The sequence below is a fragment of the Pelodiscus sinensis genome, chromosome 2 (assembly GCF_049634645.1).
Source record: "Pelodiscus sinensis isolate JC-2024 chromosome 2, ASM4963464v1, whole genome shotgun sequence".
NCBI classification, from domain to species: Eukaryota; Metazoa; Chordata; order Testudines; family Trionychidae; genus Pelodiscus; species Pelodiscus sinensis.
In genome coordinates this window covers 175,843,008-175,869,961 of record NC_134712.1, presented here as the reverse complement: position 1 = coordinate 175,869,961, position 26,954 = coordinate 175,843,008, and the positions used below count along the sequence as shown (strand labels likewise).

The 26,954-nt window shown below is 44.9% G+C and overlaps 1 protein-coding gene across 1 annotated transcript; it reads left to right on the top strand.

The window, feature by feature from the left end:
• The first annotated feature begins 238 nt into the window (after window positions 1–238).
• Window positions 239–25,478, top strand: LOC102446511 (caspase-14-like). The gene is made up of 7 exons (XM_075921850.1): window positions 239–598; window positions 2,267–2,361; window positions 4,393–4,548; window positions 9,206–9,434; window positions 11,148–11,276; window positions 14,432–14,541; window positions 23,475–25,478. The coding sequence occupies exons 1-7, from the start codon at window positions 373–375 to the stop codon at window positions 23,580–23,582; spliced, it is 1,053 nt and encodes a 350-aa protein (XP_075777965.1). The 5' UTR covers window positions 239–372; the 3' UTR covers window positions 23,583–25,478.
• Window positions 25,479–26,954: the final 1,476 nt, after the last annotated feature.

Here is a 26,954-nt window from a genome sequence, read left to right as displayed (position 1 = left end):
ACTTTCTTCCACTATTTGATCTGAGGAAGTGGGTCTGGCCCACGAAAGCTCATCATCTAATAAACCATCTTGTTAGTCTTTAAAGTGCTACATTGTCCTGCATTTTGCTCCCACAAAGGGGACACTGGAAGCCAGTGACAATTGCAAAGCAGCCAGACAGGCAGGGCCAGCCTGGGCAGGGCTGGAGCCAGGGTTTCGCGGGGGTGGGTGGGGTGCGTTGGGGAGCGGCTCTTGCCGGCTCTCCCGTGCCCACAAATCCCGGCCCACACCCCGGGCTTGGAGGCGCAGCCGTGCGGACGCTGCTTGCCGGAGAGGCGCGGGAGAGCGGGCGGGGCGCGGGCACCGAGCTGGGACCCCCCGGCCCGGCCAGGGATGGAGCCGCTCATCCGAGCCGCTTTGGCGCAGCTGAGCGAGGCGGAGCTGGCGCGCTGCGCGCTCTGCCTGCAGGGTCCGGAGCCCGGGGGCGCAGAGGGGCTGGCGGAGCGCTACGCGGGCAGGGCCGCTGAGGTGCTACGAGGGGCGCTCTGCGGCGTGGGCCGCCACCACCTGAGCGAGGCGCTGGCCGGGCAGGAAAAGGCGGGAGCAGCAGCAGCGCCAGGTAAAAGGGGGGGGGGGCAGGCGGGCTGTAACCTGAAACGCCATCAGGTGCGTGGCGCTGCGCGGGGCTTGGGTTCTATTTTCAACGGGACTCAGCAAGGTGCACGCAGGGGCGAAGGGCTCCGCTGCTAGAACAGAGCCGGGGATCGCTCCTCTTCCTATTTTTTATCAACCTTTTTCGTGGGGAGGGTGGGGGAACAATCTCCCTTTCCAAAGCAGGCGCTCTCTGGCCGTCAGTTACTTACATGCAAAATAATCCTCCCCCCCCCCCCACACACACACACACTCCCCATCCCTGAGAAAGCTTTAGAAGTTCATTTCCAGTTGAGATGAAGTTCTGCACAGCAAAGTCCCAGTATGTGGGCCAGGCTGAGACTCTCTTTGGGGCTTCTCTCCTCTAGGCCTTTTTTCTTATTGATGATGCCACCATTTCAGTTCCCATAGTACAGGTTGAACCTCGCTAGTCCAGAACTCTCTGATCTGGAAACATCCATCCTCTGACATGATTTTAGTTAGCCCGATGTCCACTTGTCATGAGTGTAGCCAAGTTTCCCGTGGTCCCATAATGTTTGTTTACAGCCATCAGTCCTGGCTGTCAGGCTACGTCTACACTGGCCCCTTTTCCGGAAGGGGCATGTAAATTTCAGCAGTCGTCGTAGGGAAATCCGCGGGGGATTTAAATATCCCCCGCGGCATTTAAATAAAAATGTCCGCCGCTTTTTTCCGGCTTTTTTAAAAGCCGGAAAAGAGCGTCTAGACTGGCCCCGATCCTCCGGAAAAAGTGCCCTTTTCCGGAGGCTCTTATTCCTACTTTGAAGTAGGAATAAGACCCTCCGGAAAAGGGCGCTTTTTCCGGAGGATCGGGGCCAGTCTAGAAGCTCTTTTCCGGCTTTTTTAAAAGCCGGAAAAAAGCGGCGGACATTTTTATTTAAATGCCGCGGGGGATATTTAAATCCCCCGCGGATTTCCCTACGACGACTAGTGAAATTTACATGCCCCTTCCGGAAAAGGGGCCAGTGTAGACGTAGCCTCAGTGTTCTGTGCTGTTGCTTAGCTCTAATTTACCCTTAAATGTCTTCTCAGAGTCTAGGAAGCAGGGGAAGTGTTGTTAATGCTGCTAGACAATACTGACCTCCCATGGCCTGGCAAATTCTCTTCTGGATAGGTCAGGTCCTGAAGGTGCTGGACTAGAGAGGTTCATCCTGTAGTGGCCCCAGCAGGAGAACTAGTGTAGACAAGGCACTAGCAATTTTATAACTATTCTGTCGAGTAAACTTGATCTGAGGAGGCTTTGACAACACGGTGCTTACTGCACTGACAGCTGCCTTAAGTCCTGGCACTGTTGCCACCAGGGGCAGAGCTGGAGCAACAGTGAGAAACTTGAGGGGGAGCCTTGTTCAGACATAGGCTTAACTGACCTGGTCAAGCTGCTGAGGAGGGAAGAGCATATTCCTGGACCTGCAGTGGTGTGTGCATTTAGCATGGAGAGGGGTGGGGGGGGGGAAGGGTGGTATTCTGAATCTGATTTGTCTCTATAGCAGTTTGCATGGCCCAGTGTGTCAATTGTAACTTACAAAAAATAGGATACAGTAATAAAAGTTTTACAAAAAACAGCATCACCCGCCATTTGAGCTGCACTTGCAAATTATTGTTTTAAATATTCTCACAGCTACTGTACTGAGAACTGGTGAACAACACACCACAAGTCAGACAAGTGATGCAAGTTTTAAAAGAAGAGCTGAGCAAAGTGACCATGATGCTTTGGTAACCGCATTTATTTTTCAGTTCTCTCAGAACAGTTCAAAGCCTGTGAAGCCCCTGGGCCAAGTCTCCTCCCAGTTTTATAGGTACAACTTTTCTGGACATCAGTAGGAGCTGCCCTTGTGTGACAGCAAGCAAAATAGGCCTGGTATTTGTAAATATTTCAATTTCCCTGCATCGTTCTGCAGTTTTCTCAGATTGATATAGATAGCATTCTGTCGTTTGTTTAACCTACTATACTGTGGTCTGTGGTCTGAATACAGCCAGGTTAAGCAGAATTTCCAGAAGGGGATTTCCTGGAAGATTAGGTGATTTGTGCACAGCTCATACCTCATCCTGTAAACACAGCCAATTGTAGGGTTTACTACCATGTAACCCCATCACAATGAATGGGATTATTCATGGCACTAATCCGCACGTGCAGGTGTGTTTGCATGATTCGGTTGTTAGCTCTTTCATGGCTGTAAGTAACTGTAGCCCATGGATGATGGTACTGATTGCTTTCCCTATGCACTGCCCACAGGAGGGACTATGGATAGTGAATCTGCATGATTATGGATCTACTAGTCACTCTCCTCTCCCTTAGTCCAATGTCAGGCATTGTCATGGAGAGGGTTGGCATGGATCCCTGCTTCTGGAGCAAGATAATATCCTGAGAGAATTTTGAAAATCAGGAAAAGAATGGAAGTAAATCAGAGTCACATGCACAATAAAAGGAAGGTATACTTACGCCTAAGATATGGATGCCAGAGGTATGCTGGTCAATGTTATTACATTCCAAAATACAAGGAATGAGAGATGGTAGAAGCATGATACTCGTAGACCAGTATTCAGGCTTTTAACTGCCATTTACTTCAATGGAAGTTAGGAACCTTCATACTTTTGTGGAACTGGGCCTTAGAGCTCAAGCGTAGCAGCAGCACAAAGTAACTTTAGGAAGTTACTAGTCATTTTACTAATAACCACATTTCTATATAGTTGTAGAAAACTAGCTTTTCACAGATATGGAATAATATATGCACTTGGGTTGAAATCCTGGCCCTTTTGAAGTCAATGGCAAAATTTTCCTTTGACTTCAATGGTTTATGGATTTCACTCCACTTTTCTAGAGACACTGGTTATGTCTGACTTCAATAGGTTTGCCCAGGTGTAGCTGAGAACAGAATTTTTTCATGAATAGAACCATCTATATTATCTCCTTTTCATGTATCAACCAAAAGTCTAAGAATTACTTGTTAAACTTGAGGAATGAAAAACATCTATTCTTGCTACATTTTCTGAATCAGGCCTGTAATATCAGCTTTCTCCTGTGGATAACTTTTGTAGTGCAGCTATACCTGACGGCTATGTCTACACTGCCCAATCTTGCACAAAAAAAATGCAAATGAGGCAAAGTGTGGAATATCACCATGCCTCATTTGCATAATTAATTAGGCTCTATTTTTGCACAAAAGCCATTCTTCCTCTTTTTTTCAGGAATTTATTTTGATTTATTATCTGAACTCCAGAAATAATTTGAACCCAAATCCTTAAATACACATTTCTTTAACCTTCTTTTTATCATTTTAAAGATAACTGATTTTCTAACTAAAAAATATAGGCCAAATTCTCACCTGTGAGTTTTATACCTTGTAACTCCATTGACTTAGAAAAAATTATCCCAGATTTGTGCTGCAGTAAGGAGTAGATTCTGATAGGGTAATGTCTGGACCATTCTATAAAATGGTGCTGAAAATAGTGTGGTCCCATTTGCAATTACAGTGAAATCATTTTCAGCACTAGTTCATCTGCACCTGTTGCAGATACCTGCTGTTAGCAACCCATCAGTTTGATGTCATGGATGAAGCTATAGAAGCCAATCCTACAGATCCTCCCACAGTCAGTGGGATTTCTCTTAGCAGAGTAGTTGCAGGATTGAGCCCTCTGCCATGTGTTTCATGTAAAAAAACATACTGTGTTACAGAAACTTTGTTCAATTCAATTCCAAACCATTCATCTGATGAAACAATTTAATTTAATGCTTTGAATTAACAGGATAAGTATGACATGAGCAAAAACCGTATGGCTTTTCTGATGTGTGTGACAACAAGGAGGCCTGGTGCAGAAAAGGATATTAAAATAATGAATACGTGGTTTGACCAGTTCCAGTTTGAAACACCTTCTAGACAGTGCATAGATCCTAATGGGCAGGTAAGTTGTTAAAATTATTCCATGCCAAGCAGAGAGCGTCACATAGAATGCCTCCCACACCCCCGGTGATGGCTCACTTGGTGCTATTTGAAACTGTGGTGAAGTAGAAGTCAGTACTAGCTGCTGTTTAGAAAATACACCACCAGAAATATTGATTGTCTTTTATAGACAGAGCTTGGGATAACTCAAGTACCTGAAGCTATGGGTGTGGATCCTTCACAGCCTGTACTTCCCAGACAAAGGGACAGTCTAATGCAGAAATGTTTTAAACGTCAGCTCCCTGGATGGCAGTAGAACTTCAGCAAATGAGCGCCCCTCTTCCAATACCCCACAAATCCAAATGCTTGGGGGACACAGTTTCCTTACCTACAGCTGTGTGACTATAGACTGACTGGAATAGTCTCTCTGGGTATGTCTACACTACAAAGTTAATTCGAAGTAACGGACGTTAGTTCAAATTAACTTTGATAGGCGCTACACTAGCGCTCTGCTAGTTCGAACTTAATTCGAACTAGCGGAGCGCTTAGTTCGAACTAGGTAAACCTCATTGTACGAGGACTAAGCCTAGTTCGAACTTACTAGTTCGAATTAAGGGGTGTGTAGCCCCTTAATTCGAACTAGTGGGAGGCTAGCCCTCCCCAGCTTTCCCTGCTGGCCACTCTGGCCAACACCAGGGAAACTCTATTGCCCCCCTCCCGGCCCCGGACCCCTTAAAGGGGCACGGGCTGGCTACGGTGCCTGTGCCAGGTGCAAGCTTGCCAGCACCCAGCTAGCAGACCCTGCACCTGGCACGGCTCGAGCCAGCCACCCGATGCCCCCCAGCCCTCCCCCTCTTCCCGGGACCAGGCTGGCAGCTCCCAGGAGCTTGCCCAGGACCGCAAGAGGCAGGCACCTGCCTGGGCTAGTGCGGACATTGTGGACCTCGTCCACAACCTCCGCACTAGGCACAGGAAAGTGGCCGTCTAGAGCAGGAGAGCTGCCAACCTGGCCACCCAGGAGCAGGTGTGCATGAAAATCAAGGTGGTCCACTGAGACCCCCGACCCTGAGCCCTGAGCTTACAATGGCCGTACTGGGTCAGACCAAAGGTCCATCTAGCCCAATAGCCTGTCTTCTGACAGCGGCCAACCCTAGGAACCCTGGAGGGGATGGACTGAAGACAGTGACCAAGCCATTTGTCTCGTGCCATCCCTCTCCAGCCTTCCACAAACTTTGGGCAGGGACACCACTCCTACCCCCTGGCTAATACCACTCCATGGACCCACCTCCATGACTTGATCTCACTTCCCTTTCAACTCTGTTCTAGTTCTAGCCTTCACAGCCTCCTGCAGGAAGGAGTTCTGCCGGTTAACTATTTGCTTTGTGAAGAACTTTCTGTTAATAGTTTGAAGCCTGCTACCCATTCCTTTCCTTTGGTGTCCTCTAGTCCTTCTATTATGGGAACTAATGAAGAACTTTTCTGTATGCACCCTCTCCACCCCACTCATGCTTTTATAGACCTCTATCCTATCCCCCCTCCATCTCCTCTTTTCTAAACTGAAAAGTCCCAGTCTCTTTAGCCTCTCTTCATATGGGACCTATTCCAAACCCCTCATCATTGTAGTTGCCCTCCCCTCTCCCACCCTCTCTCTTCCCCTCTCCCACCTCCTTTTCCCAGTCTCCCCCAGTTTTGTTCAATAAAGAGAGATTCTATTTTTGAACACAATTGTCCTTTATTTTGTACATCAGGAAGGGGGGCTAGGGAGGGGTAAGTGGAAGGAGGTGAGGGAGGAATGGGGTACAAGCCCCCGATGGGGAGGACTGGGCTGGCTCTGTGGGCTTCTGGGGGTGGAAGCTCTCCTGCAGCCCCCCAATTGTCCCCTCTCCCCAGATGGCAGCCTGCGGCAAGTGCAACCGGTCTGATGGCCGAGTGCTGTGATGTGCCCAGTGTGGGTACTCGGGGCAATCCAAGCCAGGACTGCTTAGCAAGCGGGGCACCCCTGCAAACTGTCTGTCCGGGGTGGGGGTCGGGTCCCTTTAAGCACAGTCCTCGGCTAGCCTGAGGCAGCAGCTCCACGCTCTAAGTCCTCATCTGATGCCCTGCCGGCACTGCTTCCGGCCATCCTTAACCCCGGTTCAGGGTCCACTTAATGTGGACATGCTAGTTCGAATTAGCAAAACGCTAATTCGAACTAGTTTTTTAGTCTTGATGCGTTAATTCGAACTAAGCTAATTCGAACTAACTAATTCGAACTAAGTTAGTTCGAATTAGCGCTGTAGTGTAGACATACCCTCTGATTCCAGGCTTGACTTGAGACTAGATAAGCCCAAAAAAATTAATTATTTAGAGGAATATATGGGAGTGTTTTTCTTCCTTCCCCATTCACCCTTTTATTGCCAGTCTGCTTTACATTATTAGACTATGGGGCTTTGCCCCTACCTTTGATTGCTCTTCTGTGGGAGGCATACTCTTTTTGACATTGTGATCTTTGTAAGAAACCAAGGCAGAGGCAGTGTAGCCTAGCAGTCACACCAGGTAAGGATGGACATAAGGTGGTAATCACTGAGCAGGGATCAGAGTAATTGCCAGAGTGAAGATTAATAAGCTAGAATCAGTCAGGCCAGGGATGGAGACCAGAGACCACGGGTAGTTACCAGGCTGGAATCAGGAGGTAAAAGTCAAGCTTAGAGTAAGGCTGAAGTTAAAGACCAGAGGTCAAGAACTAAGGTGCAGTTACAGCATGTCAGGAATATGCATGGTTACTAGACAGGGCACCCTCAAAGGTTTAATAGTGCACTTGGCCAATCAGAGGGTTTCAGAGTGCTTTAGATCCTTTTGGGTAGTACTACTGTGGTGTCTATTCTCCACAATGCTCCCAGTTGTGGCTTTGCATGCCAGGTGTCCCAGGCTCCACCGGGTTGTAGTCCCACAGATCCTTATATACTCTCCAGTAAGCTGTTAGCCAAGGACATCTTGATAACATCATTACAGCATTGCTGAAATTGGCCCTTTTCTATCATAATTCCTTTGTGTGTTTCCTAAGATTATAAAAGCAAGTACAATATTTGGGTGAGTTTCTACCTTTGCTTACACCTCTACAACCCTATTGATTTCAATGGAAGCTGGATCTATGTAATGGAGAGCAGAATTTGACCCAGTGATGTGCCGATGATGTGTCTGATTCCCGACCTTCTGTAACTGCACCTTAATTCTTGATCTCTGGGCTCCAACTTCAGCCTTATTCTGAGCTTGATTCTATGTGCCTGAGGTATATGATTAATTTCTAAAATATTGTTACACCAGCTACCAGCAAAGTCTTTGTACCATATGATGTTGGTACAGCACCACAAAATCCACATATGCAAAAGGCAATGCTTGCATTTAGAATTCAAGCTCGTTCCTGGTATTAACATGCAAGGCTGTAAAAGCTAATTTGTAAACCCTATTTACAAACGAGCCCACCCAATCTTGCTACCATTCAATCAATTGGAATTTTGCCATTGATTTCAGAGGGAATAGGGTAATACCTTTGAGAATGCTGGGGCACAGCCACAGCGCTGACTTCTAAATACTTTCATAACTCTTAAGGAGTTGAATAAAATCAAATTAGCGACAGGCAAATGTCACTACGAAGTTATGAAATTCTGTAAACGTGTAATTATTATGCAAACTTTTCAGAACCTTTTTATTATGAGGCAAAAGGGTTCATGGCCTCTCCATCACCACATCCCCATTCTGGACCATTTTTAAATTAAACAAAATTCATGTTTTATGTAATCAGTTACCCTTCAAAATTCTTTCTTTACCATTGCTCCTGTGATTTCTTCATTTGAGGTAAATTAATGGGGGCTTGAGAGTATTTACCCGGAAAAAAATACAAATGCCAACATCTTTGTCTTCCTTGTCTCAAAATCTGTAATTCCTGGATATATTTTAAATGAATAAAATCAAGTGTATTGCTCAACTACAACAGTTTAGAGTAAAAAGTCCTTACCAATCTGATTATGATCTCATGTTGAAAGCACAAATGAAGATAAACTTTTAGGAATGTCCTGAGGTGCCAGTTAGATTTTAAAAATGAAATCTAATAAATTACATTTTCCAAGAAAATTTTATACCTAATATAGGAATGGAATCTAGTTAAGATAATTCCGTTTTCTTGAATTCAGATGGCATTACTAATATTAATTCAAGGTTCTTTTCACACCAACTTTTACTTTGGATAGTATTTCTCAAATCAAAACATGTTACTCTTAACCAATCAAGTTTTTGGTAATTCACCCAGAACCACATATGTGTAAAATCAACAGTTCATCAATCAAGTATAGATACAGCCAATGTTCTAGGAATGTACTGAACACAAAAAGTTTGGTTTCTAAAGCTGGTTTGGATTGTAGATCTAGAAGGGAAGAATTCTGAATCGCAAGGCTGTGGTGGTGGGGAGCTGGCACAATGCAGCTTTTTGTTATTTATTTGTATTATAGTAGCATTTGGGACTCAGACATGGACCCACTGCATAGAGTTAATGCCACTGCAAGGTATAGTAGTGGCTTTAAAATTACTTTTTGTGGCTAATTGTTTTGATCCTTTAGTCTTATTGTTATTTCAGTTGTTCATAAATAACTTCTTTTTGAGAATTAATTATTTTGATGAGTGCATCTAACAGCCTTTTGTGACAGGAAATATTGCCAGCATTGGAAGAATTCCGGGATCAAATCAATCAATCCAAGGATGAAGTTAGCTGCTGCCTCATAGTTCTTATGAGTCATGGGAGGAGTCATGGCCTCATTCAGGGGAAAGATGGTGTCACAGTCGATCTTGATGATGTATTTGCACTATTCAACAATATACAATGCCCAAAGCTCCAAGAAAAACCTAAAATCTTTATCATTCAGGCATGCAGAGGAGGTGAGCAAGACATTAAATATTTATTTGCCGGAGTAGTATTGAATTTCAGCCTCTTTCTATGAAGATTTCCTTTCAGGTCTCTGCAAAGTATCTACAGTGTGTATTATTAAATCTAGTCCTGTGACTTCAGCAGTCCTCTGTATTATTGTGTTACTGTTGAAAAACTGGATGCACTCCTGGTTCTGGTTTCTCAATCTTGAAGCATCCAGCATTGAAAATAGCACAGAGGATAAATATTCCACCGACAGGGGGCAGCAATGAATTGTGGCCACTAAAAGACATTTGAAAAGGGCCAAAATGAATCTAACTTGTTCTTCTAACCCAGCAGAATGGGTGCAGGTGACAGGAGCCTCAAAGGTAGCAAAACTTATGTAGTAGAAAATAGCACACAAACTCACAACAAACCCCTTCCGCATAAAAAAGGTACACAAGGCCTGACTTCAACTAATGCCTGCTCTTATTGGGCAGTCTCTTGGTTCAACAGTTTGCCCCCACGGTATCCTCAAGGGTATTGAATACAAATCTCCATCTGCTTAGAAAAGCCAGCTTTAGGGGTGGGAGTGTTTCAGTCCCTTGAATAGCCCCATTTAAATAATGAAATTCTTGTGAGTGAGGATTTGCTATATTCAAGATACAATATTCCACAAGTGCAGTTTTATCACAACTGATACACAGAATGAGAAATAATACACTCATTTTTGAATAGGAGGCTGTGCAACCTAATTATTAAAAAAAAATTAGGTACAGGGGTCAGGGTTCCAATAGGCAAGCAGGTTTATAGGGTTAATGGGCTCAGAGAAGTACCTATAAGTTTAGATACCTAGCTGAAAATTATTTTAATGATTGAAAGCTCCCAAGAACAGGCCCTTTTGAGGGAAAGATGTAACAAAAATCTGACTCTACCTGAGTGCAGGGTGGTTTCAGGTATTTGTGCAAGTCAAACATCAGCCAAGCTCCACACTTGTGTACAACTTGAGCTGTTGCTGTTTACACTTTAGACATTGTCCTGCTGAAACCACTTGCTACCACAGCTAAGGCCTCATCTTCCTCTCAAATATTGAGACTGTCTAGCACAGCAGTTAATAAATGAATACATTAAAATACAAATATTTTAATTATTCAGGTTACTGAGCTACATAATTGTTGCTTACAAAAGTTTAGTAAAATTTTTCATCGAGTTTTTTATTTAAAAAATGTTTGTTTTCAATATTTTTTTATTTTTCTCTTTTATCCTTTTTTTTCTTATATCCCATTTCCCCCCAATTTGCTACTGAATAAAGAGAGGGGCAATTGGGCTAAAATGAAGAGTGAAAAAAGGAAAAATGACAAATCAGAAAATTGAAATGCAAAAAAAATTAAAAATCCTGTTATTCATTTTATAATTTTGTGTTTTAAAAAGTAAACATTTCTGATTTTGATAAAAACATGTATTTTCCTCAGAAATTTCCTCATCTCTGCTATCTAAGAATCCAGCTCACTACCTAACCGCATTACCACCATCTCAGTCCTTGCATTCCTACAGTAGATATAAGTGGGAGTGCCAAGATGGGGAAATAGTCTGATACTTTGTACCTTTTTTATAAGCCTAACACATGTATAAACAGCATGTATATAAGCAAGTGTATAAACATATGAAAGTCACTTGGAAAGAATTTGGCACCAGTCAATCATTTGGCAGTGTGTTTTAAACATATTTCCTTGTCATAATAACAGGAAAAGAAGATCATGGAGTAGAAGAAATAGAACAGGTATTTGAGGAAGCTGATTGTACTTATAACTTGATAGCTATCAGGAGACTGCCAACAGCTAGTGATTACTATGTTGTGTATTCTACTCAAAAAGGTAAGAGATAACAAGGCCAAAATAGGCTCCAGTTACATATATGAATTGTGATTGATTCCCGTGGGGGTTTGTGAGAGTCGAATTTAGCCTTTTATTAATGCAGTTTCTGGCTCTAAGTATCATTTTATTTTGGCTCTATGTCTTTTTTATTAGTTCAGGTCCAATTTAGTACAGTAGTTATCCCCATTTTACAGAAAGGTCACATTACATGTTCAAACCAAAAGCTAGAATCTCTTAACTTTTAAACCCTGGTCTTTCAATACAAAAGCATATCTGACACAGGCTTTGGAGGCTCTCAAGAACTTGTATTTCATAGTAAGGGGAAAAAGAAAAGAGAGATTTAAATTGAGGAAAATATAATTTGCCTCTAGGGGGGGCTAATATTCAAATCAGATACAGATAGAGAATGTGAATCCATGTCTATAGCCAAAACAATGGTCATGGCAATCAGAACTCAGGAGAACAGAGAAAATCAAATAAATCTATTAAATGTTTGGCTTGGAGTCAGAAAAGTGGGGAGAAATTGCCAGAGCTAGCAAGGGAGGTATTGTTAGAATGGTGGGGAGATCCAGTATTCATTGTATGAGGAAAAGAGACTTCATTTCCCCAGATGGTGAAATTGGGTCTAATGGAAATGCTGAGATAATCTCATCCTGATCTGATAATAAACTTTAACAGCAGGGAGGTAGTCAGCATTTCTGAGATATCATGATGGGATCAAAAACAGTGTCTCACATTTTCCATTGGAATTTGAGCAGGCATTGTTCAGTTTAATCCATGACTAGTATATTCTGAAAAAACAACAGAGAGTCTGGTAGCACTTTAAAGACTAACAAAACATGCAGATGGTATCATGAGCTTTCATGGGCATAGCCCACTTCTTCAGATGACCAGAGTGTTGGAAGTCTAGGACCAAAATAAATAGGGGAGACAGGAGGGAGGGTGGAAGAAGGGAAAATTGGAAGGGGGGGGGGGACAAGAAAAGGCAGTGGGTAAAAAATATATCAAGGGAAAGCCAAAGTAATAGGGAACAGGACTAGTCTATGAAAACCTAAAGACTAGATAGTCAAAGGGGGCAGATAAGAACCATTAATTAGCAAACTACAAAGAGTCAGGAAACACTTAAAGACTGATGAACCATCTAGATGCTATCATGAGATAACTCCAAGATCTCTTTCCTGATTTGTCGTAGCCAATTTAGCCCCCATCATACTGTACGTATAGTTGGGGTTATTTTTCCCGATGTGCATTACTTTACACTTATCCACATTAAATTTCATTTGCTATTTTGTTGCCCAATCACTCAGTTTGGTGAGATCTTCTTGGAGTCCCTCACAGTCTGCTTCTGTCTTGACTATCCTAAACAGTTTTGTATCATCTGCAAACTTTACTACCTCACTGCTTACCCCTTTCTCAAGATCATTTATGAATAAGTTGAAAAGGATTGGTCCCAGGACTGACCCTTGGGGGACACCACTAGTTACCCCTCTCTATTCTTTTAATACACACAAAACAAAACTATATTGTTCAACAATAAAGATTTGAACAGGAATCTCTTTTGTGAGAAGGTTAGAGGTGACCTATCTAGGGAGTTGAGTAGAGAACGTTTTAATTGCAAATACAACAATCCTTTTCTTTGCAAAGCAGCATTTCCATTAATAGAGCTAAAATGACATACAAGTCTCAGGTGTTATTTCACCTTAGTACAATTTTTTTTGCTACCTCAAAACCACAAAAACCAAGACATGCAGAAAAAAAGCCACACCACTGCACACATCTCTTCATACTCATCTACACCCTCTCTCAAACACGTCATCCCTATCCCAAGCAAATCAACCACCATTATCAAGGTATACCCAATAGCTTCCACCCCCCCCCCCCCCCCCCCCCACCAAGGCATAGAGAATTCCTAGGAGAGAGTATTTCTTAGTTTGTATGTGAACGTCAAGTCTAACAGTACTGGGGTTTGTGAAACTTTCTAGCTTTCACCCACAAAATCTCCTGTACCTGTTGAAGCAGCCCCTGTCCTGCAGAACTGGCTGGGCTTGTCTCCCTACTCGGGGTGTTGCAGTATAGCCCTGGCAAGAGGGGGTGCAGTGCTGCTCAAGTTTGGCCTGCCCTCCCTGACGGGGGGTGGCTGGGCCAAATTTGAGTGAGTGACATTGCAATTCTGATTGCACGTGAGCTGCATTAGGGGGATGGGGGGTGCTGGCCCAAAACTGAGGAGAATTGTGACCATATGCAAATCCAGCCCAGCCAACCCTGCAGGACGAGAGGTGCAGGAGTGGACACTGCAGTGTGGTAAGCCTGGGTTGTAGGAGCTCTGCACCTTTCTTCTCCCTTCCCACCACTCCGAGCTGCACTTTCCTGGGCTTCCCGTCGCTAAGGGCGAGCTCTGTCCTGCGCTAGCTACTGAAAATGTTGGAAGAGACAGTATTGGTTTTAGGAGCTATATTACCTTGCTATTGGTGAGCAGCATTTGCGTGCAGTGTGGTTTGTAAAGGAAGCATTACAGTTTGCTAGTTCAGGAAGAGCCCTGTTACACTGCTGGGTGTTGCCTGGCTTGCCTCATAGGCATGCAGCCTCCTCACATCTTCACCCACATTTTAACCCCAAATATTAAAAAAATAAATACCTGTTCAAGTTTTCTTTATATATCTAAGCAACCGCAAAATAGAACAACTTGAGTATTTTAATATTTCCTTTGGTGGTCGTCACCCTTAATTTCTGCCTCCATTGGGCGAGAACTTTAGTTACAACTGTTTACAAGAGCTGAAGCTGACAAGCGTTGGGAGGGTGGGTAGCAGCACCACCAATCTGCCAACTCTCTACCCCTTCTTTACTTGCTCGCTCATGGTGGTAAGCAGTGGCAATATAGTGCCTGCATTCCACAGAAGACATAGGCCAGGTCTATAGCTTTGGGGGAAGACTGGCTTAGGTATGCATCTCCAGCTATGTAAATAACATCTTAAAATGGCTGCATAGGAAGGCGGAGGAGAACCATTACTTCCCTCTTTTCTTGTAGGTCCCCATGTTAGGACTAATGATCACCTGGTATTCACATGTTTTTACAAGTTCTTAAGTTGATTTTGGCAATCAACTTTTATTAGGAAAAATGTAAATTGAAGAGCTGTTTCTGCTTTTTCCATCTGTAGGTTATGTTTCTTTACGTAACAGGAAAAAAGGCTCTAGAATGATTGAAGCAATGGATGAGGTCTTTTCAGAGCATGGCATGAAGAGGCATATTGGGGATTTATTTACAGAAGTAAGTATGCAACCAAACTGCATCAAGAATATGTTCAAAGTGACCCGCAAAGGAAAACCAATTGGCTGTCTGCTCATTCTTGCTTCTTTGCAATGTATGAAGACAGGCTACACTAGGGCAGTTATTTTGGGGTGTTTTAAAGTTTTTCTGCTTTTTCACTTTGGAAATTTGGACTTTGTTTATCCTAGAAGATTTTAAAGGGTAAAATTTACTCTTATTCTGAAGAGCAGCATAAGGTCCATGCAGTACTCACATTTTTAAAATAGCATTCCAGCGATATTTAAGTGGTATGTAGGCCTTGCACTGTCATACTATATAGGAAATTTTACCTATTTGCAACTGGCAAAAAAGTTGAATTATTGTATCTCAAGAAACAACAGATTGATAACCAAGCAGTTAGGAGAAGGGATTTTTAATCAGATTGTTCTAAAACTGTTTGTGTAGCTGCTTGTTTCCATCATCACCTCAAACTTACTTGAAAGAAAGGATGGTATGCCCATTCAATAACAGTTTTTGTAAACTCCCAATATGTTACTGATATCATCATCAAAAAATCAGGGAAGACTTAATTTGGCATTCCTGATATTTAAAAGGCATAACCCCACTGTGACAGGGCGCCTGCCCTGCACTGGCCCTTTAAGACCAGGACTCAGGCCCTGAGCAGAGGCTAGCTGAATCTGTTTGGGCTAGGGAGAGCCCAGCTGGCAACTATCTAAGGCAGCACAATTGGCTTGTAGAAGCCAGCTGCAACCATTAGGGCAAGTGTGAGCCCAGCTGGCAGGTGTATATAGAGAAGCACAGTTTGCTTAGGGAGGGGGCCAGTGGAGGGCTGACTGCCGAGGAAGCAGGAGCTCCTTGGAGGGAGACAAGCTGGGGATAGCCAGCAAAGGCTGGAAGCGGGCCAGCCAAGACTCCCCTTGGCTAGGGGCTGGAGGCAAAGCCTCTGGTTTGCGGGCCTATCATGAGGCCGACTAGATAAGCAGAGCCATTGCGACAAATGCCAATGATGAGCAACCCATACAGACTGTAACTTGCCCTGAGATGGGCTAGATGAGGACAGTCAGGGGGCACTGAAGCACAGTGGGGGGGGCTTGCATTCCTGACACCCACCCAAATGTTAAAAAATAATGTACATTCAGGTTTTCTTTATACAAATAAGCAACTGTAACAGCAACAAAATGGAACAACTTCAGTATTTTCAATTTCCTTTATTGATCACTCTTAATTACTGTATATGTTGGACAAGATCCTTGGATCTATATCAATTTACAAGAGTTGAAGATTTAGTACATTAAGTAATTAACAAACATTAACAATAACAGTAATCATTAACAATAAATAGGTTTGGAAGGATTAGGTTTTTACTCATACAGTAGGTAAACATCAATTTCATTGTACACACACAAATCAGTGAAAAATATATTTCCACTGATGATAAAAATTTAGAAGTAGGCAAAATAAGAAGAATGTTGCTTGAGAAGTTGGGATATATCTACACATCCACATTATTTCAAAATAACTAGCATTATTTTGAAATCACTTAGTCCGTGTCTACACAGCAGGCAGTTATTTTGAAATAATGTCAAAATACTGTCAAGCTGGAGGACTTCTTATTCCAACTCCTGTAACCCTCATTGTATGAGGAGCAAGAGAAGTTGGAGAAAGAGTGCTCTGTTTTGAAATAAGTGCTGTGTAGATGCCCCCAATTTCAAAATAAGCTATTTTGAAATAAGCTACACAATTGACTTAGCTCAATTTGCGTAGCTTATTTCGAGTTAAGCCCAGCTGTGTAGATGCACCCTTAGAGTCAAACTCCAGTTTAGACTTCTGAATTTGGCTTGTTACAAATTGACTAGTGAATGAATAATAAAAACAGGTCTGATTCATTGATCTAAGGATATTTACCATATGATGATGGTGCTTTATGTTTTTAACAGTTAATAAAGTTTAACATTTGGAATTTCAGCATCTGTTGTCTTTAAATAATTGTTTGACCACCCCCAATAATTTCACCCCATTGTGAAAAATTAAATTGATGCAATCTTTTAAAAATGGTTAAAAATAAACATAGCTATTAGCCATTGAAGTGATAAACAAAATTGAATTCTGGCAAAGCTTGCATTAAGATACTAAGAAAAGTCAGCAAAATAAAAATCAACAAAATACAGTACGTGACTGGAAACAAGCTGATTAAAATCGTAGCCTAGAGGGTTAGAGTGGAATACAAGGGGGTGGGGGATGCCCAGCTAAGGTGATAAGTAGATTTTCCTACATACTCTCCTGGTAGCTTGAGATGTGGTTGACAGGTCAGGGCCCAGTACTTTTTAGTTTTCAGTTTGATGAGAAGTGGGGAGATGTTCCTTCATTCCTGGAGTTAAAAACCTACAGCTAGAATGGCTCGATGAACTCTACAGAGTTCATCTCAGAAAGTTTCTGATTAATGCTCCTTTGAAGAGAAAGGTGTTAGCTGAATCTCAGGCGAGGTAAAGAAAACAGCTTCTAACTCACCCATCCAAAGGAAAAGGAACCATTAAAACGGTAGAGGGGCTGCCTCTGTATGATGTTGTTGAGTCTTGCCAACATATTGAACAGGAGAGGAAGGAACCACACTGTAACTGGCTGCTCTTCCCATGCATCTCCTCCTTTCTTCTTCGAGTAGTGTCCCCGTGGGTGCTCCACTCTAGGTGAAGGGTCGCCCTGAGCCGCAGATCGGAGCTTTTCAAAGCAGTTTTCCCCCTGTTGAGCCACGCATGCCCAGAGGGCGTCTCGAGCCCTTCCCGCCCTCTGCAGCGTGCGGCTCAACCCCCTCCCTTTCAGTTCCTCTTTAACCGCCCTCGTCAGCGGACGGAGCGAGCAGGAGCTCCCTCACAGTCTCTCAGACTGTATTTTCTTCCATTAGTTAGGTTACATAGTTTTTCCCCTCTTACTCCAAATTAGTTTCCCTAGTGTTTTTTCTCTTGGAAAAGTAAAAACAAAATAGTTTATTAGCACAGCAAAACTGACGACAAAATCCCCCCTCGGGGACTTGAACTCTCTTCAGACCGGAGCCCCGGGTGAACCGGGGCTCTCTCTCTCCTGGCTTCTCAGTCAAAAAAAGAAAAAGTCATATAACCACACAAAAGACAAGAAACGAAATACAACCCCTTAAAGAAGCGGGGAGCTAAATATGTCTGCCTCCTTAGGCTTCAAAAAATGCGAACAGTGCCGCGAGCCGATGCCGGCTTCTGACGGCCACACAAAATGCATCCGCTGTTTGGGGGAAGCCACTCACCCCACAGCTGCAAGCACTGTGCCTCCCTCACGGCGAGAGCTAGGAAAGACAGAGAGCTCCGCCTAAGAATGATTTTATTTGATAAGGCTCTTCAGCCTTTAGAGCAAGGGGGACCACAAGCTGAAAACCCCCTGCCACTGAAACCTGCGGCACAAAGAACTTCACCTTCTCGTTCTCTCCCGCCTTCTTCCTCCCCCAAGACTCAGGGAGAGGGACAAAGAAATATGAGGACCCCTGCTAATAAAGCAGAAGGGAAATCCTCACGGTTGCCGTCAATACCGGTGCGCGCTGCCTCGGAGCCATCCCGAGAACGCGCTGACAAACCTGGGCGGAAAGAAAAGCCGGCGCCGCTTCAAACCGCGGCACCGCTACAAGCCCCGGCACCGCGAAAAACCCCGGTGCTGCTAAAACAACCCGCACCGCAACAAACCAAGCCTAACACTGAGCAGGCGCAGGCTGCGATCGCAAGCCAGAGCTCTACACCGGCACCGGCAGCAGATAAGGGGAGGCTTCTGCAGGAGTCTGCTACAGAGCTCTCTCAGCTGCCGTCTGACACTCACAGCAGGCAGCAACACCCCTGCCCCCCTCCCATTGACTGCTCACCAGGGACATCCTTTGCAAGGCATTCCCCTGCCAGATCGATGTCCCCAGTGTCCTTTCACGGCGCTCCCTTTCTAGAGGATGACCGCCATACGACACATTCCTCGCGACAGACGTCGCCAAGGGGGTCTCGTTCCTATTATCAGGGGGCTGGACCACAACAAAACCCGTGGCACCCCTACTGGTCTTACCCGCCCCCACCTTATCCACCCCAATGGGGGCCCTGGGACCAATGGGACCCGTACAGACACCGGTCCTCAGTCCACTCCACACCATCTCGGAGAGGTCTGCCTCATCCACAGCCCCTACCCCCTGCATCACACACAGAGCAGGAGGAGGAGGAGGAATGCTTTTCGGATAATGAATCCGATATTCAATCTATAAACATCACTCACCCAGATGACCTGAGTACCCAACAGGACGATGCAGTGATACCATCAGATACTGTAGCGATTGATGACCTCAAACAGTTCCAGGAGCTATTTAAGCGGGTAGCATCAAGTCAGCATGTCTCCCTACAAGAAGTTCAAAAGAAACAACACCACTTATTAAAGAACCTGCATCCTACGCTACATAGTAAGATTGCCCTGCCGATTGATGAAGCAATCATGGAAACATCTGAGGATCTGTGGAAGACACCAGCATCCATCCAACCGACTAACAAAAAGATTGATAGGAAATATTTCGTTCCTCCGAAAGACAATGACTTCCTCTTTACGCATCCACAAGCAAACTCTTTAGTGGTTGAATCTGCACAGCAAAGAGCGAAGACACCACAATACAAGAATGGCAGTACCGACAAAGAACATAGAAAACTCGACTTCTTTGGAAAGAAAATATATTCCTCTTCTACCCTACAACTAAGAATATCAAATTATTCTGCCCTCTTAGCGAATCACAACTTTGATAATTATTCGAAGCTGGGAGAACTGATACCACATCTCCCTGAATCCAAAAGAGCCATCTTGAAAGCAATAGTCCACGAAGGCCATACCATCGCTCGCACTGCCCTCCAAACGGCAATGGATGTTGCTGACACAGCAGCTAGAACTACAGCGACTGCAATAGTCATGCGCAGAACTTCCTGGCTACAATCGTTTGGAGTTCCCCGCGAACTTCAGCCAAAAGTAGAAGACTTGCCATTTGATAAGCAAAAATTATTTGCAGCTTCTACAGACGAAATGCTACATAACAGTAAGAACTCAAAGACCACACTTCGCACACTGGGCATGTACACACCGCCCTTCAAACGCAGATGATACACCCCATATAACACTTACAATCGTTACAGATATGAGCAATACAACTGGCCACAAAGACCCTATGAGGACACTAGACCAAGGCAACGACCTCAGAGAAGACGACCTAATCAAGGTCGCCCACCAACTACCCAGTCCTCCAAACAGCAAATTTGAAGTCGTGGTCGAGGGTCTGCACTACCTCCCTCACGATCTAGCAATAACACAACATGGCTGCCTATTTACCCACCGTTTGCGGCCGTTCCTTCCACAATGGGAATCCATAACATCGGACCGCTGGGTTCTAGAAATAATTCGAGTAGGATACACTATCCCATTTACCACTACCCCACCTACCCTTCCCCCTACCCCGTCCCTTTTCAGGAACCCCTCTCACGACACTCTACTAAAACAAGAGATCGACCGCCTCCTTTCTATCGGAGCCATAGAAAAAGTACCAGTAGAGTTCCACGGGAAAGGGTTTTACTCGAACTACTTCTTGATCGAGAAAAAAACGGGGGGCTGGAGGCCAATATTAGACCTCCGCAAACTGAACAGGTTTCTCAAGAAACAACGTTTCAAAATGGTCACACTTACAACAATCATTCCTGCGCTAGATCAAGGGGACTGGTTCGCAGCCCTCGACCTACAAGATGCGTATTTCCATATAACTATCCATCCCGCCCACAGATGCTATCTACGCTTTACTCTCGGCCAGGATCATTTCCAATACAATGTCCTCCCCTTCGGCCTCTCGTCAGCTCCGAGGGTATTTTCAAAGGTACTAGCAGTCGTCGCTGCGTACCTCAGACGCCAGAATGTCATCATATTTCCCTACCTAGACGACTGCCTTTTGAAGGGCTCAACACAGGACGAAACTGCCTCCATGATAAGTACAACCACATCACTCCTCAATCGTCTAGGCCTTCTACTCAACGAAAGCAAATCAACACTGCACCCAGTTCAAAATATAGAGTTCATTGGGGCGCGCCTGGACTCAATTACAGCCCGAGCATACCTACCTTGGCAACGTTTCATAACTATACAAGAAATTATAAGTGTAATGCTTACAACTCCTACCACTACAGCTCTTACTTGCCTCCAACTAATGGGCCACATGGCTTCCACCACCTATGTCGTCCACCATGCTCGTCTGCATTTCCGATGCTTCCAACTCTGGATAGCAAGTGTATACATACCATCACGACACTCCCTCAACAAGACGGTGACTATTCCACCAAACGTCCTTGCTTCCTTACGGTGGTGGACGATACCGAACAACCTCCTCACAGGTGTTCCATTCCAACAGAGCGAACCCACTGTACAGATTACTACAGATGCTTCCCTCCTTGGCTGGGGAGCACATATGAATGACCAAGGCGTTCAGGGAAGGTGGTCCCCATCCGAGGCACGACTACACATCAACCTCGTCGAACTGCGAGCAGTAAGGAATGCCTGCGCACACTTCGCCCCCGACATTGCCAATCAGACGGTCCACATTCTAACGGACAACATCTGCACAATGTTCTATATAAACAAGCAAGGTGGAGCCCTCTCCCGCTCCCTCTGTGCAGAGGCTATCCACCTGTGGAACTCATGCATCCGCAAACAGATCACCCTGGTAGCATCCTACCTCCCCGGGGTGAACAACACCAGAGCAGATTCACTCAGCCGCAACTTCACCTCAGATCACGAGTGGGAGTTACACACGGAGGTCGCAAACTCAATCTTCAACCATTGGGGATGGCCATCCATAGACCTTTTTGCATCTACCCAGAACGCCAAATGCCCCCAATTCTGCTCACGTGCAGGACTTGGCAAACATTCCCTAGGGGATGCCTTTCTAATCAAATGGACAGCCCCCCTTCACTATGCCTTCCCCCCCATACCGTTAATCCCGAAAACCTCACGCAAGATCTGCACAGACGGAGCCCTAGTCATCCTGATAGCCCCGTCATGGGCCCACCAAACTTGGTACCCGTACCTGCACAGGCTAGCAGTTCACCCTCCTTACCCGCTACCTCACCGGGCAGACCTAATATCTCAGAGCAATGGAACGATACTGCATCCACAGCTCCACACCCTACACCTCCAGGCTTGGCTACTCTCTGGTTCTCGGAGATAGAAAATCACTGTTCCCAACAAGTGAAAGATATCCTCCTCCACAGTAGGAGACAGTCCACTCGAAAAACTTACCTACAGAAATGGACTCGATTTTCCCTCTAGTGCCAGCGAACCAGGGTAGATCCCCGTGATGCACCATTACATATGATTTTGGACTACATTCTAGACCTTAAAATATCAGGACTCTCAATTTCTTCTTTAAGAGTACATCTTTCTGCAATAACAGCGTTCCATACTTTCATTGATGGATTCTCCATATTTGCCCATCCTATCACTAAAAGATTCCTTAAAGGGCTCCACAACGTATACCCACCCCATAAGGCACCACCCCCCTTATGGGACCTAAATCTTGTTCTCCACCAACTTACTGGACCTCCTTTCGAGCCTCTGGCTACAGTACCACTCCCATTTCTCTTTATGAAAGTCTGTTTCTTATTGGCTATCACGTCTGTTAGACGGGTGAGTGAAATTGGGGCATTAATGGCAGTACCCCCCTACACAGTTTTTACGAAGGATAGGGTCATACTTAGACCTCATCCAACATTCCTGCCAAAGGTCTGTACAGAATTCCATGTAAATGAACCGATCGTACTACCTACCTTTTTTCCGAAACCGCATGCATCACAGAAGGACGCCACTCTGCATACCCTGGACATTCGGAGGGCTCTCGCCTTCTTCCTGGAAAGAACAAAACCATTTCGTAAATCCGAAAGACTTTTTATATCAGTCGCTGAGCGTTCTAAGGGAACACCCCTGTCATCACAACGAATCTCAAAATGGATCTCCACATGCATAGTCAAGTGTCATACCTTGGGCAATAAACCACTACAGTGCCCCCCAAGAGCACATTCCACTCGAGCCACGGCTACTTCTACAGCCTTTTTGAACAATGTCCCCTTAAGGGATATTTACCGAGCAGCAACGTGGTCTTCAGATCACACGTTTGCCAGACATTATGCAATCCTACCGCAACTTACACAGGACTCAGCAGTAGCTACAACGGTGCTCTCTACCACCGCTAAACATTGACTCCGGCTCCCTCCAGCCATATATTGAACACTGCTTTGTAGTCACCTAGAGTGGAGCACCCACGGGGACACTACTCGAAGAAGAAAAGGGAGTTACTCACCTCGTGCAGTAACGAGTGTTCTTCGAGATGTGTCCCCCCGTGGGTGCTCCACGACCCTCCCTTCCTCCCCTCTGCACGGAGTCTAAATTACTCGGGCGGAGACGAGGAACTGAAAGGGAGGGGGTTGAGCCGCGCGCTGCAGAGGGCGGGAAGGGCTCGAGACGCCCTCTGGGCATGCGTGGCTCAACAGGGGGAAAACTGCTTTGAAAAGCTCCGATCTGCGGCTCAGGGCGACCCTTCACCTAGAGTGGAGCACCCACGGGGACACACATCTCGAAGAACACTCGTTACTGCACGAGGTGAGTAACTCCCTTTTCCCCCCAGGTGGGAATGCAGTAACAGGTTTGCCTCAAACGGAACTTTTGCTTCTGTTGTTAACTTGTAAATGCACATTTAGATACCTATGTTCCAAGATCCAAAGCTCCAAAGATGCATGGTCTCCTTAGGGCCCGGCCTACATTCCTCCCTCCACCCCTCTCAACCCCATAGCAGATTCTGTGTGTAGTAACATCATGCACCAGTGAAAGTTTGAATTATGTTTTTATTTATTGATTAAGGCTTTATTTTTCAGATCAACAACAACCTGGCTCACAAAACCTTTAACGTCAATGGATACCCTGTGAAAGAGACACTAGTCATGGAATCAACTCTGACCAAAGCCCTGTACCTTGCACCATAACTGTCTAATCAATGGAACACCCGCTGCCTCTGGAAGTGCACAAAATACAGTGAATAAAAATAAAATAAGTATAGATAATAATGTTTAAATAGTCACCCTCGTCCAGATTATAGCAAAAGTCTTCAGGATGTTCCTTTTAACTAACCAGTGTTATTACATCATTTTAACAACTATTTTCAGCACTAGCTTTTTTTTTTTTTAAGTACTATTTTTAGATAGAACTTTTTACAAGATCTTTGGGGAAAAACAGTTAAAGATCTTGTATTTGTCATCTGCTATATATTTTAATTTAGAGAGTTTTTCTGTTTGATCAAAAACTCCTTCTAAATGGTAACAGCTAAGACCACCATATTCTGTATTTAGCTTCCTCTTATTATAACTTAAAACAGTGTCAGGAAAACAGGGTGTGCCAAGAATGGGAGTGCTTCTCATAAAACCAAACAAAAAAGAGGCAGAATCACCAAATCAAGTACAGTCCTCAAGATTGGCATAACTGAGCAAATGTTGAAAGAGACCGAACCAAGATGAGCAAGAAAAATAGGATGAACCTGGAATAGGCTTGCTTCTCAAGAAACTTCAGAAAAGAGATAACAATGGAGAAATCTGGAGTAGTGCTGTGTTTTGTCACAGCTAAATCAATGCTTAAGTTTGGAAAATTAGAAGAATATTATTGGAACCTGTCATATGGTTCGATATATTTTAGATCTAATGGAAACCAGTACACTTTAGGGTTACTTAACCACTTTCTTATGTATTGCAAACTTTAAGCAGTTAATACAGTTGTTTTAAGTTTTACAAGCCTTAAGAACTATTACTATACAATTTAAACCTTAAATACTATACATTCTAATGCAAATAATACAGTGCAAAGCAATGCAAAAGCAATTACTAAAAGATCTACTATATACAATAATAAAAGCTAATTCATTTACACTTCACCCGTATACAACCTACAGTCCCAGGCAGAAGGTTGTGGTTCCTTTTCTTCCCACACGTTGGAACGCCATGCACTGGGCCGCCAGTGTGAAGGGCCTAATTACTTCTAGTTATATCGAGCAGGACATATGGGTCAGTCCTGCCCATTCCCTCCCATTGATTGTTCTTACTAAGTCCAATTTATAGCAAAGCAAGACTTGGTCGTTCTAATAGTTACCAATTGATTAGTGTTGTGTAGGATACGTAAAATGCCCAATGCCCCTATTTGGGGTACGTCCTGCTACTCAGGATGTTGCTGCTATGTGCACAGTTGACAGTTTCATGGCTGCATCTGTACTCGTTAACAGAAACAGAAGTACCAGTACAAGGCCGCTTGTCCTGTGTGTTCTTGACGTGGTCTCTCATACCAGGCTTGAGACAGGCCAGAAATCCACACTTTGGACAACGCAGACATCACCGTTTATTGCCAAGGCAGAGTAGTGCAGGTTGCCCCGCAGAACCCAAATTGACTATAGCCCTTTTTTGTTAAAACATAGCATATGATAAGAGTGCATCGGGGAAAAAATACACTTGATGGAATTCTCATTTTAAAAATATTACTAAAAAATTAAACAGAAAAAATAACAATTTAAGCAATCCTAAATAAAAATTAACTTAATAATATTAACCTTGTATTTTTGAAAAATATGATTTTTAAAAGGCTTGTACATTTTCCTATTATGTTCCAGAATCACCCCCAAAACCTTTAATTGAGTTAAAGACCCAAACAATGCCGAGTAAATCTGCTAGTCTCTCTCTGGCTACAACTACACTACGAGCTTTGCTGGAAGAGGCAATGCAAATGAAGCGTGAATTAGCATTTTCTCACTCTTCATTTGCATATTCTTTTCCAGTCCCTTTTGGTGCAAAAACAAGCAATGTGGTCATTTCCTTTTCGCACAAAAAACCCTTTTTGCACAAGATCTTTATGCCTCCTGGGGATGGTGCACAAAAGGGGGTTGTTGCACAAAAAGGAAATGTCCACACTGCTTGTTTTTGCACAAAAACGAACCGGAAGAGAATATGCAAATGAAGCATGAGAAAATGATAATCCGTGCTTCACTTACATTGCTCCTTCCGGCAAAGCTCATAGTGTAGACCAGTGGTCTCCAAACTTTTTACACCCAAGATCACTTTTTAAATGACAGACCAAGCCAAGATCTAGACCAAATGTCAGAAAAAAACCCTTCTTTTGGAAGCCCCCTTATTCCTTGTGGAAAGAGGAGTATAGGGGTGATCAAAAGAGCCTGTTTGCTCTTCCACTAAAAAAGCAGAAGAACAAACGCAACCCTGGATGCAGAAGAGTTTTTCTGGGATAGCTCCAGAATCCTGAAAAATTCCTGCAGTCTAGCCGGACCCGCACTGGATTGAGACAGGATGTGTAGTCTCTGGGGTGGGAATGAGGGATTTGGGTGTGGGAAGGGGTGGGCAGTGCAAGCTCTGGGAGGAAATCTGGATGCAGGAGGTGGTGGAAAAGGGGACGCTGGCTCGGGGAGGGGACTCCAGGCCGGGCAGTGTTGGGGTACTAAGCAAACCACAGGCTTGTGGATGTGAGGGTGCAGGAATTTGGGTTGGGGTATGTGAGGGGTTCAGGCAGGGGGTTCCAGTGTTTGATAGGCTCAGATCTAGGGTCTGGGGAAGGGGGAATGCAGGAGTGCTTGTGGCCAGATGGGGGCTTGGCCCCAATTGGGGGTTTGTTGGCCAGGCTTCATTTCTAAATAAAACACTATGTTAAACACAAAAAGTTTCTGCATTGTCTTTATTTATGAGAAGGGCAGGGAACCAGCCTTGAGTCAGGGGTCACTGACACATAGAAAACTCATTCGGGAGCAGGGGACACAGTACTGGGGAGGGGTGCTAGTGGGTTCTGGGGCAGGGAACAGGGTGCCAGTAGGGGCAGGGTGCCAGAAGGACAGGTTTCTGCAGCAGGGGACAGGGTGCTGGGGGGACAGGTTTCTGCAGGGGGGAGCAGGGGGACAGGTTTCTGCAGTAGGGGACAGGGTGCCAGGGGGAACTGGTTTCTGCAGCGGGGTGGGGGTGTGTGATGGGGCTAGCCTGCCCCGCACTGAACAGGAGGGAGGAGAGCCTGTCTATTGGGTAGAATACGCCCCTCCCCCACAGCCCTGCTGGGCATGCTCGCAGTGCAGTCTCAGCATAAAAGGCTGCCGGGCTGCTCAGTTGGGGTGGACCTCTGGGGAGGAAGGAGCTCCGGCCCAAGCTGCAGAGCCACAGCCAGACCTGCTGCTGGAACCAGAGCTGTGGGGACTGCCGCCTTGCTGCTACCGTCCCTGGGTCGAGCACGGCCCCAACGCCAGCTCCGGGGGGCCGCCTGCCCCGCTGCAGTGGACAACCCCTTCGCTGCTGCCCCAGACATGGGACCTGCTGACATTGCCGCCG

Excerpts from the sequence above, each read along its gene's own strand:
- LOC102446511 (XM_075921850.1), top strand. The coding sequence starts at position 373 with ATGGAGCCGCTCATCCGAGCCGCTTTGGCGCAGCTGAGCGAGGCGGAG. Across the intron at positions 11,277-14,431 it reads TGTGTATTCTACTCAAAAAG|GTTATGTTTCTTTACGTAAC; the intron begins GTAAGAGATAAC and ends TTCCATCTGTAG. Across the intron at positions 14,542-23,474 it reads TTGGGGATTTATTTACAGAA|ATCAACAACAACCTGGCTCA; the intron begins GTAAGTATGCAA and ends TTTATTTTTCAG.